Below are 12,409 nucleotides of genomic sequence, written 5' to 3' on the forward strand. Positions count from 1 at the left end.
ATGCAGTTTGTGGAGAGCAATGCAATCACTTGAGTAGTATGGTAGATTTAAATCAGTAATAAAAGCTCTGGGGAAATTAACAAGACAAAACATTAACCACAGACTAAACATTAACATATATTAGCATTTTTATTACACCTGTAGAAATGTTAAATGTGCTTGGTTACTACTATTAAAAAGTTTATGTTCTGTGCCACGTAATTTCAATGTTATATTTTGTTTTAAGACATTTGGAGTTTAATTAATCTGATTTCTATAGCAGCGTTTGAGTAATAGACTTCAGGTTCACTTTGATGGTAACTTTAAACATAAGGAACATACTTGTTTTGTGTTTATAATGCTAATAATACATCTAACATTTAATAAAGTAGCTCGCTAAAACCGGGGGGAGACAAGGGAAGAGCTCTTGTTTTATTGAAATCCTTTGGACTTCTGACAAAATTGGATTTCTAACAGCAAGAAAATAAACAGTAGTCTGAGGGCAATGAATCCAGTTCTATAAATACAGCACATTTTTCTTGAGGTCTGTGCCAGCCAGTTATGTGTGTAGCAGAATTCTCTATCAAATCATCCTTCAAGATACTGTATTCAGATCAGTTACAATGGTTAATTGCTTTTCATTTTAATGTGCAGTTTCTCCCAGAAGAAACTCAGAAATAGGTATAAATGACATATGTGAACTTGAGAACAGAGAAGATTGCAGGAGGTAATCTTTAAAAATGAGGCCATTCCCTTGAGGAATAAAACCCTGTACCTTCATGGAAAAGAATTTATAAGCAACAGAAATTCATACAGAAGACAAATGGAAACTCCATGTAAAGTTTAAGCAAAGGTCAAATGTTGCAAGTTATTCTTTAGAGCAAAGTGAAACTCGTGGTCTGAATAAAAAGGTAAAACATCAAACATCTAACAATCCACTCATTTCAATTCCAGGGGAAAGTTGATTATTTTTTTAAAAAATAGCTTCTAGAAAATTACTTTTAAAATGCACTTATAGTCTCTAAAGCGAATCTCTCAATGGCTTTAGGAGTTACACGTGCATTGTTTTGCAATGATTTCCTTATCAAATGTGCTTGGTTTATGAGTAAGAAGACTCCCCCCCTCGCCTCCCTAAACTACCAGCTCTTGACATGTCCTGTGATCTGAAAGTCAAGCTGGGTTCTCTGTGGTCATGCACTATGGGACCAATCCAGAGCTGATTGAAGTCAATGGAAGTCTTTCCACTGAATTCAGTGGACTTTGAATCAAGCCCTATCAGCAGAAATAAAGATTCTGCCCCTGGAAGTTAGTCAGCAATCCATTACTGTATTGATGATGCCTGGATCCAGAACACAATGCATTTCTGGGCAGATACAAGAGGCCAGAGCTCTTGTACATCTGAGAAATCTGGAACCTTTCAACAAAGGGGGTTGAAAGTCTCTGGAAACTGAATACAGGTGAGAGAAACGTCTCTGAACAAAAGAATGTAGTTTGGTAAGTTGAGTTTGAGTCTGAGACTACGTCTACGCTTAAAAAGCTATAGAGCTGCACGGTGTCAGTGTGGACATTCACCACACCAACGGGAGAGGTTGTTCCATCACTGTAGTTAATCCATCTCCCTGAGAGGCAATAGCTAGGTCTATGGAAAATCTTCCGTCGACCTAGTGCTGTCAACAGTGTGGCTAGGTGGATTTTTCACACCCCTGTGAGACGTAGCAATGCTGAGGTAAGTTTTCATTGTAGACCAGCCTTTAGAGGAGTGATTTTACTTTTGTTTGTTTGTAATCATTTCTGTCCGTATTCCTTTTACTTTGTATCACGAATACCTGTATCCCTTCGTTGATAAACGTGTTTTAATTTTACCGCAAACCAGCTCATTGCTTTGATTGAAGGTGAGGGTTGTTCAACCCCAGTTGAGTTAATAAACTGCTGTGTAATGTCTATTGAAAGGAACAGCAAACTTGGTAAGTTTTTGTGGGTACTAGGGTAAGAGGGGCTTGACCACTGCAGAGAAACGCGTTTTGGGGAAGAACTCAGGACTCGGAGGATGCTGGTGTTACCCTGCAAAGTGTAACCAGGCTGGTGGAAGCCAGGGTGAAGTCAGGGTGCTGTGAGCAGGCTGTTGGCATCAGGCTCTTCGCCAAAGCTGCACAGCACAGTGGCTCCCAGGGTGCATGGTGACACAACCGCTTGCTGTTCTGGGATGAACCCCAAAGCATTGCAGCCAGAGAAGTGCAGGGGTTCCTCAGAGGGGGAGGTCAGTAGCTCAGGGGTAGGCAACCTATGGAACAGGTGCCAAAGGCAGCACGCGAGCTGATTTTCAGTGGCACTCACACTGCCCGGGTCCTGGCCACCAGTCGGGGGGGCTCTGCATTTTAATTTAATTTTAAATGAAGCTTCTTAAACATTTTAAAAACCTTATTTACTTTACATACAACAATAGTTTAGTTATATATTATAGACTTCTAGAAAGAGACCTTCTAAAACCGTTAAAATGTATGACTGGCACAGGAAACTTAAATGAGAGTGAATAAATGAAGACTCGGCACAGCACTTCTGAAAGGCTGCCGACCCCTGCAGTAGCTGATGGGTACCCAGCACACTGCACAGCAGTGAAGACAAGGGACGAGAATGTTTGGGAAGTGACCAGATCCAGTGAGGCTCACAGTCCATGGTAGAGCAAGTTTTCAAAAAAACAAACCCCATTCGTATGCAGCCATGACTGGCACCATCCTCCTTTACTCAGGTTTCACAGAAAGTGGCCCCTCTCTCTGCAAATACTTGTAAAGAAGTTTTCTGCTGTACTAGTTTGCATTTTCCTTAATGCCGACAGGAGGGGAACAGAACATTCAAATTCAGCTTGCTCTGCCACTTGTTCGTAGAGCTTGTCTGCAGGGATACTTGAGAACATAAGAATGTCCACGCAGTGTGCAGAGGCGGTCAAAAAAGCAAACAGGATGTTAGGAATCATTAAAAAGGGGATAGAGAATAAGACTGAGAATATTGCCCTTATATAAATCCATGGTACGCCCACATCTCGAATACTGTGTACAGATGTGGTCTCTCCTCTCTCAAAAAGATATCAGAAAAGGCAAACTAAATGATTAGGGGTTTGGAGGAGGTCCCATACGAGAATTTTAAAAGGCTAGGACTCTTCAGTTTGGAAAAGAGAAAGACTAGGGGGATATGATAGAGGTATATAAAAACTAGGGGTCACCAAATGAAATTAATAGGCAGCAGTTTAAAAAAAAAAAAGGTTTCTTCTTCTTCACACAGCACAGTCAACTTGTGGAACTCCTTGAGGAGGGGAGGGTGTGGGGGCTAAACTATAACAAATTTAAAAGGACTGATAAATGGTGGGTGGGGGCATAAAATATGGCTAGCTAGGATGGGGGTAAGAATGGTGTCCCTAGCCCTGTGCCTCTGTGAGGATTTCACTCCTCTGGGGGCCTGGCGTTGGGGCCACTGTCGGAGAGAGAGATGGGCTAGATGATGGACCTGGTCTGACCCCCGACGGCCATTCATGGATGTCTGGTGTCAGACCAATGGTCCATGTAGCCAAGTATTCTGTTTTCTGACGGTGGCCAGGGCCAGACCCTTCCAAGGGAATGAACAGAACAGGGCAATTATTGAGTGATCCAGTCCTGGCTTCTGGCAGTCAGGGGCTTAAGGACACCTTGAGCATGGGGTGTGTCTCTGACCATCTTAGCTAATAGCCATTGATGGCCTTATCCTCCATGAACTTATCTCATTCTTTTTTGAACTCACTTATGCTTTTGGCCTTCACAGCATCCCCTGGCAACGAGTTGCACAGGTTGACTGGGTGTTAGATGAAGAAATACTTCCATATGTTTATTTTAAACCTGCTGCCTGTTAGATTCATTGCATGGCCCCTGGTTCTTGTGTTATGCGAAGGGGTAAATAACACTTCCCTATTCACTTTCTCCCCACCACTCATGATTTTATAGACCTCTGTTCCCCTGAGTCTGTCTCTTTTCTAAGTGAACAGGCCCCGTCTTTATAATCTCTCCTCATATGGAAGCTGTTCCAAACCCGTGATCATTTTTGGTGACCTTCCCTGTATGTTTTCCAGTTCTAATACATCTTTTTGAGATGAGGTGACCAGAACTGCACGCAGTATTCAAGATGTGGGCATACCATGGATTTATATAGACACATTATGATATTTTCTATCCATTTCCTAATGGTTCCTAATATTATGATACCATTTTTGACTGCCACTGCACATTGCATGGATGTTTTCAGAGAACTATCCACAGTGACTCCAGGATCTCTTTCTCGAGTGGTATCAGCTCATTTAGACTCCATCATTTTGTATATAGAGTTGGGATATTTTTTCCCAGTGTGTCTTACCTGATATGTACCAACACTAAATTTTATCTGCCATTTTGTTGCCCAGTTACGCAGTTTAGTGAGACCCCTTTGTAAATCTTCGCAGTCAGCTTTAGATTTAACTATCTTGAGTAATTTTTATCGTCCTCAAACTCTGCCATCTCACTGTTTACCCCCTTTTCCAGATCATTTATGAATATGTTGAACAGTACCAGTCCCACTACAGATCCTTGAGGGACCCTGCTATTTACTTCTTTCCATTGTGAAAACTGACCATGGATTCCTACCCTTTTCTTTTTTGTCTCTTAATGAGTAACTGATCCATGAGAGAACCTTCCCTCTTATCACAATTTGCCCAAGAGCCTCTGGTATCTGAAAGTCCAAGTACACTATATCAACTGGATCACCCTTGTCCACATGCTTATTGACACCCTCTAACAGATTGGCGAGGCATGATTTCCCTTTACAAAAGCCACGTTGGCTCTTCCCCAACTTAGTGCATGGCACACTGGGGAGTGAGTCTATAGTGTGCTAGCCTGCTACACTCTTACTGGCCGTGTGGATCCCGCTTCTATACGCTGAAAGTGCCAGACAGCAGTATGTCAAAGTTCAAAGTGCACTAGGGAACTTTTAGTATGTGGTAGCAGGGTCCACCTGGCTGGTTAGCACGTGGCGAGCTAGTGAGCTGCAGGTTCACATCCTGGCTTGCTATGCTCAGTGTCTCTGGGTAGAGAAGCCCTAAGAAGAAGCGTTAACTTGAGGGATGCAGCTGTACTCAGGCTTTGTCTACACTGGTGTTTAGGATTTGATTCCTCACTACCCCCGCACTCTGGTGTATCTGCTGCTGTGCAAACCTCTAGTGTAAACCCACTGCACTGATGTAGTTTACCTCATTTTCTAGCTAGGGTTTGCCCTGGTACTCCTATGCACGAGCTGCCCCGTAATAGGTTTCACCCCAGTGCAGCACATGTACACTAGAGGTTTGCCGCAGTGCAGTTATATGAAGGTAGCTTTGCTCATGCAGAACAACCCCAATGTAGATAAAGCCTAAGAGACCTGCAGGTGCCTGGCCCCTTCTTCCTTTGAAGTGCCTCCCTGGATGATGCCGCCATTGGCACCACCCCCCTTCATTATGCTTCAGCGTGTTTTTATCAAGTCCTTGATCCAGTCTTACTCATGTCAGGATCAATAGTGTTCATGGACCTAAAGAACAGAGCTGCAAAAGGAGAAGGAATTGCACAGTGTCAGTGAAAAATCAAAGTTAAGTCCTCACAAATGACTGCTTAAAATACCTGACCTTTACCTGCTCCTCTTCTTTGCTTTAAATCCCTTACTGTCGGTGCAGGGATAGCGGTGGATCTTCCATATTGTGTTAAATTATGTACCACAGTGCATTACACGGGCACTGGTATGACGGTATATCCATGTTGTCCCCTTCTTTCACTTTTCTTTCACTTTCTGCTGCTGTTGAGCAAAATAACTGTTTTTTTAAATGCTTGTTCTGCATGTGGCTCTGCAGGGAAATATACACAGTGCATAAAAGAGGAGAGAGGGAGGGCTACCAGAATGGCTAGCTTGCTATTTTATTGTAAGTCTTCTAATATTTGATTGCTTTCATAAAGCCCCATCTCCTGGAGTCATGTGATTGTGTGAGAATCTCAGCTTTTTAAAAATTGTTTTTAGCCTTCATGCTTGTAGAGAAAAACTTGAAAATGTGAACCCAAAAGGCTCAAAATCCAGAAGACACATAAAAAGGACCCAAATGCATTACTTTTAAAAAAACCCACCATGATTTTTAAGCCAGTCTCATGATTTCCTGGGGGCGGGGCTCACACATTATTTTTGAGCATGTGGGACTTGGCAAGGCTGGAAAGGAAGCAGCTCGAAGAGCAATGAAGTGAAAATAGGAAAAAGTTAAGGACCAAAGAAGCAATGCCCCAAGAGCAACAGCAGCTGTGGAAAGAACGACGTCAGAAATGGGAGAAAGAGCTGCAGAAAAGGCACCCGCGGCAGCATGTCATCCCAGTACGTCTTAAACCAACAGTTAAGAGTCCAGGCTCATGACATTCCTGGGCGGTTTATCTCTTGCTCATTATTGTATTGCAGCCTGGGCAAACAAACTGTGCTGCTCTTGATAATGGAAGAGGTGACGTTACTAATTTATTTACCAAAGGAAAAGTAGGATGTAATAGAATGGAATTAATCTCTTCTCCACCTTACTCATCAGATGGCGGTAGCACCAGGCAGTGGGTGTGCTTTTAGCCTCGAGCTTGTTGCTAACTGGTAGTTTAGCGGGCTACCTTAGTTCACTGCAGTGTGAAGATAAATTAGGCAGTCCTAAGACTATAGATTTAAGAGCCTAACTGCAGGCCCCCAGCTGCCCTTGGAAACAGGATTTGCTAATAGTTTAAGTGCTAACACAATCTGAACTTGAGTGACATTCGCCCAGTGTCACCCTCTCAGGAGCCGCTGGCTAGGGAAGGCCTGGAGAACGGGGGTCACAAAATCAATGAACTCAGCATGTTGTCTCCATGAATGAACCTGGCGAACTCTTGCACAATAAGTAACACGTTATGATTGAGAGGCAAGTCCGCTGATGTAAACAAGGAAAACACTGGGTCAGGGCTAAATGAAATTGGAATAGGAAAGCAATCTATTACTGTCCTGTCATTCTCCCACAGAGGGCTGAGGAACAGATCTCCGTAGGTGCTGTTTTACAGCAGTCTGTGCTCTGACGGGAGGATCTACACCGCAGAATGCACACAGCTGCAGGGAAGCTGGTTCTGTGCTTAGCGAGTGACGAGAGTAGCTGCTTGCTTGAGGGGAGAACTGGGGAGGGATGTCGATTTGTGGAAACCGAAATAGTTCCTAAGAAAGGGTCAGTTTCAAGTCATCTCCTGATTAGAAAAATGTTTGGGGGCGGGGGAAAAAGTTTCTAATTGTCCAAACGTCCTGTATTGACGTTTTCAAACCAAAGTTTCATTTTTCAATTTTAAATGATTTTTCATTTTTCATTTAATTAATTTATACTAAAAAAGGTAAAAAATCAAAATGGAAGCAAAATGTTGAAAAGACTTTTTAATCGACCTGATTGGAATTTTTTTCCGAATGATCAGTTCATGTAAATCTTTGAGATTTCAACTTTTCATCCTGGGTCTGATTGGGGGGGGAAAAAATTCAAAATCTCAACCTTTCCTGGGATGGGAAAATCATGCCCTCCTCAGCTCTACTTGAGACCATGTGAGGCACCTGACTTTCTTTTCTTGCTACTTGCTCAGTTACCAAATCAATGTCTGATGAGCTGATTTGTGATGTTAACACACAAGTTTGTGCGGGATTATTTGGCTGCAGCTGCATTGTTTAATGTATTTATGGTACCAACTGTTCATATTGGTCAGCATATGACATACAAACTGAGCTCTGATCTCAGACCCCTGTTCCATGGAATTTGGTGTGACTGCAGAGATGCAGGGGAATCAGGTGGCAGAATCAGGGCTTCAGGTTGTATGTTGATGTGAGGGAAAACCCTCACTCAGTGGCTACTTCAGACACTGGGAAGTTGATGTATATGCAGTTACATCAGGGAAGTGGAGATATCCCACCTTTTAGTCTGCAGTGGTACTGTAGAGTTTTACTGCTGATCATGCTACAGAAATTTCTATCACCAGAGGCTGACAAATTCAAAGAACCAGCACATGTACCTGTCATAAACTCTTCTAGACTATGTAATTTGCTTGTCTCTCTTTATCTTTTACAAAATAATTTTTTAAAGTATTCAACCCAGTCCAAACTGCTGCAGTCAGTCTGTCACATGTGAAACCCGTTCTCTCTCCAGATTTATTGTCTTTAGCTAGTGTCATCTTGCATTGGTGGACGGGTCTTCATTATCAAACAAGTCAAGCTTATGGCCGCCTGGAAACCAAGCAGTCAAAGAGCAGCAGATGCTGTTCTGTGGTTTCCATCTTTGGTTATTTCTGGCCACATCTTCCATACTATAATTCTGTCCCATAGGCAGCAACAGGCTAAAATTAGGCATTGTGGCTCTGTGGTTCCTAAGATTCACTGGTTGGCTGTAGAATAGTTTTAAGTTGAAACTTTCCATTGTCGCATCCCCGCAAAGTTAGCATGAAATCTGTACTACTTGCAAAATCTGCAGGCAGATTATTAACAACACTGTGACTAAATGATTGGTTTGTCACGAGTCTTGCACTATTTGGTGCTGTACTTAAAGTCCCACCTCCCGGAGTCTAGTGATTACATGCCAATTTTTGCTTATTTTTTATTTGTTAATAAATGAACGTTTCTGTCCCTAATTTCTGAAGGGGATTGCTTAAAAGCATGAATCTTAAAGGCTCTCAAACCAGAAGACTAGTAAACAGAAGCTGAAATGTATTTTTTTAATCTCAGGATTTTTAAGCCAATCTCATGTTTTATTTGGAGCCTGACTTGTGATTGAGTGCTTCAGATTGACAATACTGTAACGTCCATTGCGTGAGCCAGGGTGGATGCCGGGGGCCCTTCCCCCTCTGCTGCGCTGATCCCATATAAAATAGAGGATTTCTGGTGTCAATGCCTAAGAGCGCAAGCTGTAGGTGTGCTTTCCAGGGGTGTTCTGTGAGTAACAAGCGAGCACAGCCACAGTGAATTCATTTCTTCAAGCGGAGTGAATGTTTGTGGGGAAACTCTGCGGTGTTCCCTCAGCTCTGGTAACAAGCCCGTTGGCTCGTGCATGCCCTCGTCTGGCCAGGGCTATCCAGAGCGTCCACGCTTTCCCTCTCAGATCCCACTCAAACTCTGCTTTGAGGGCATAAGTGAGCTTTCAGGGAAGCCCAGTCCTTCCACACAGAGGTGAAGCGATCAAAGGGGGCATACGTGGCTACCGATTGTGACAGGAAAACAAAATGATCTTTGTCTTTTTAAAGGGGTTGACAACCAGAAATATTTAGTTCTTCTTTAACTCTGCCCTGATATCTGTATCTTTTTTTGCTCTGACTTTCAACAAAGAAAGTGCAGAGGAACTTCTGAAGTACCACGGCTGATAACACAGAGAATATTTAACCTGTCAGTGTGGAATTCTGCCAGAAAAAGCTTACAGCTCAGGGTTTTGACAGGTGATTGCTCTCTGCGTATTGCCTTCGATCCCAGAAGGCTGGCATCCTTACAAGAACACTCTGTGATCTTTACAATTCTCTTTTATGAGCTTGTTTCAGTCTTGGAGCAAAACATATTTGCAAGATTGGAGCACTGTCCAGATGAACTAGTTTTAAAAAAACTAGGCCTCAAAGGGCCAGATCCTCAGCATACCTCTGTTGGCTTTAATACTGAGTTATACCGGCTGAGGATCTGGCCAGGAAAGGTCAGGAAAAACACCTTGCTCTTGGAAAACAGAGCTTTATATGTCTGACCAGGAACTTCTGTAGAGAGGCACAAAACACACAATCCTTCGACTTTTCCCTTCAAGCTCATTCATCTTTTGAGAAAAAGCCTTTGTTACTGTGTGAGAACCAGGAATAGGTTGAGTCCAGCCTCCCCAGTGGAAGAAATTGGTTGACATATTTGAGTTATTCTGCTCCAAGTTCTTTTGCTGTACAAGTTGCCCCCACAAATTCCTCTGGGGTGATGCAATAGGTGAAAATTTCAAAAACACGTAAGTGACTTGGGAGCCTACATCTGATTTTCACAAGTGTGAGACAGGCCCAGATTTGTAAAGGTATTTAGGCACCTAACTCTTTATTGACTCCCAAGTCACTTTGTAAATGTGACTTTGGCTCCCAAGTCACCAAGGTGCTTTTGAAAATTTTACCCTGTATCTTTATTATGCTATTTTTCAAAAAAGTATCTGTGTGGTGGAAAGTCCATCTCTTAGCCTTTTGGTTCTAGCGTGTTGCATGCTGCACATTCGTTCATCATGCTTTTGTGTTGCTTTTTCAGATTAGCAAATTCTGTGGCCATTCTCAACAGAGACAGTATAGATCAGCTCATGACCCTGAAGACCTTTTCATTGACAAGAAAGTACGGAAGGTGGCTCACACAGGACACGAGGAAACCCTGTCCAGCCGGAGAAGGTGAGACCGTTTTGACTCTGAGTATACATGGCTGCTGTGTTTATGAGTCAGGAAACTACTCTGATGTAAAACTCTGAAATATACCCATGTGGGTGAGGGTTACATGTTTTCACGGCAATTGTATAAATGTCAATGTGTTTTTCTTTTAAGCATAAAACTGTCTCCTGATTCCCATCTTTGATATTCCAGGGGGCTGTATGAAACGCTGTTTTTAAAGGTTGCCAAGGCAGATGTTAACCTTAGCCTGAAGCGTAGCACACAAGGTTTCCAACCTTGTAGTATGGAGGGATTTTTTTTTTATCCAACACCTTTAAAACATCAAGGAATGTTCACAGCAGTTTCTAAGCGTTTGAAAATCAGAGCAGGCGTCTGTGTTCATAGCATGGCACCCAGCACTTATTCCAGCTAGGTTTAACTCAGTAAATATAAGCTGTAATTTAGTGGGATCATATCGGTATGAAGGGGAAAAACTCTTTTCTCTCTCATTGATTTTTAAAGCAGACTAGGAGTGTGCATGTGCGCTTGTTTATTTAAATAAAAGAACAGCTGCAGAAAAGAAATGAGAAAATTTGTTTTTTTTTGTAAACATGGAAACACTCAAAGGTGACATGGACAAAGTCACCTGTAAATATTTACGGGGCCAAATTCTCATTGTGCTTTCAGTCGGGCCTCACCAGGGTGGACTGAGAGGAGACTGCTTGTAAGTGTGTTATAAGCATCTCTGTTCCTCCATTATCTTCCTGTGTCAGCAGAATGCACAGGCCCTGGAAGTGATGCATTATTGTCATTTGAAGAGTATGGGATTTGGTGAAACCCACTGCAGCATACGTAGGGCTTTAAGCGAGCCTGTACATACTGACATTGGAAGTGTTTCTCTCCTCCACTTTGCCACTGATGTTTCCCATTCTCCTGCTGTGAGGAGAGGATCACTTGCAGCTTCAGCCAACATAAAACGTCATTTCTTCCAGTGCTCTTCCTGCTGGATCGGATACCTAACGCTCCCTCGGTTTACAATAACACGATGGGAGCTGCTTTCAGGACAGGACCTCGTAGGAAATTGATGGCTACAAGATGAGAAATTGTCCTGGTTACACAAGAGGGGAAATGAAAAGGAAGGAGGGATGAAAGATTCTGGAACAAATGATCAAACACTCTGTCTATAAGCACCTAGAGGATAACCAGGTGATAAGGAATACCCAACATGGATCTGTCAAGAACAAATCATGTCAGACCAACCTAATTCCTTCTTTGACAGGATTACTGGCCTAGTGGGTAGAGGGAAGCAGTAGATGTGATATATCTTGATTTTAGTAAGGCTTTTGACAGAGTCCCATGAGACAGTCTCACAAGCAACCTAGGGAAATGAGGTCTAGATGAAATTATTATAAGGTCAGTGCACAACTGGTTGAAAACCATACTCAAAGAATAATTATCAATGGTTTGCTGTCAAACTGGAAAGATGTAAGTAGTGGGGTCCTGCAGGGATCTCTCTTGGGTCCAGTACTATTCAATATTTTAATTAATGACTTAGATAATGGAGTGGAGAGTATGCTTATAAAATTTCCAGATTACACCAAACTGGGAGGGATTGTAAACACTTTGGAGAACAAGATTAGAATTCAAGACAACCTTGACAAATTGGAGAATTGGTCTGAAATCAACAAGATGAAATTCAGTAAAGACTAGTGCAATGTACTTCACTTAGGACGGAAAAATCAAATGAACAACTACAAAATGTGGAGTAAGTGGCTGAGCAGTAGTATTACAGAAAAGGAACTGGGGATTATAGTGGATTTCAAACTGAATATGAGACAACAATGTGAGGCAATTGTGAAGAAGGCGAATATCATTCTGAGGTGTATTAAAAGGAGCATCATATGTAAGAAATGGGATGTAATTGTCCCACCCAGCTCAGTACTGGTGAGGCCTTGGCTGGAATACTGTGTCCAGTTCTGGGTGCCATGATTTATGAAAGATGTGGACAAATTAGTGGGAATCGTATAATTTAAGGC

General features: G+C 42.5%; 1 protein-coding gene across 3 annotated transcripts in view; it reads left to right on the forward strand.

Annotated features, from left to right (window-relative positions):
- The window catches only part of GPC3 (glypican 3), a 257,485-nt gene that overhangs the window by 148,377 nt on the left and 96,699 nt on the right, over positions 1 to 12,409 (forward strand). For all 3 annotated transcript variants that reach the window (XR_005585004.1, XM_039489641.1, XM_039489639.1), the window contains exon 4: positions 10,264 to 10,397. Coding sequence is in view for 2 of the 3 variants with exons in the window: in XM_039489641.1 (XP_039345575.1) it covers positions 10,264 to 10,397 (134 nt within the window). In the remaining variant the exon portion in view is untranslated. The remainder of the gene's footprint in view (positions 1 to 10,263; positions 10,398 to 12,409) is intronic.

Source organism: Mauremys reevesii, linkage group 9, assembly GCF_016161935.1.
Source record: "Mauremys reevesii isolate NIE-2019 linkage group 9, ASM1616193v1, whole genome shotgun sequence".
In the NCBI taxonomy this organism is placed as follows: domain Eukaryota; kingdom Metazoa; phylum Chordata; order Testudines; family Geoemydidae; genus Mauremys; species Mauremys reevesii.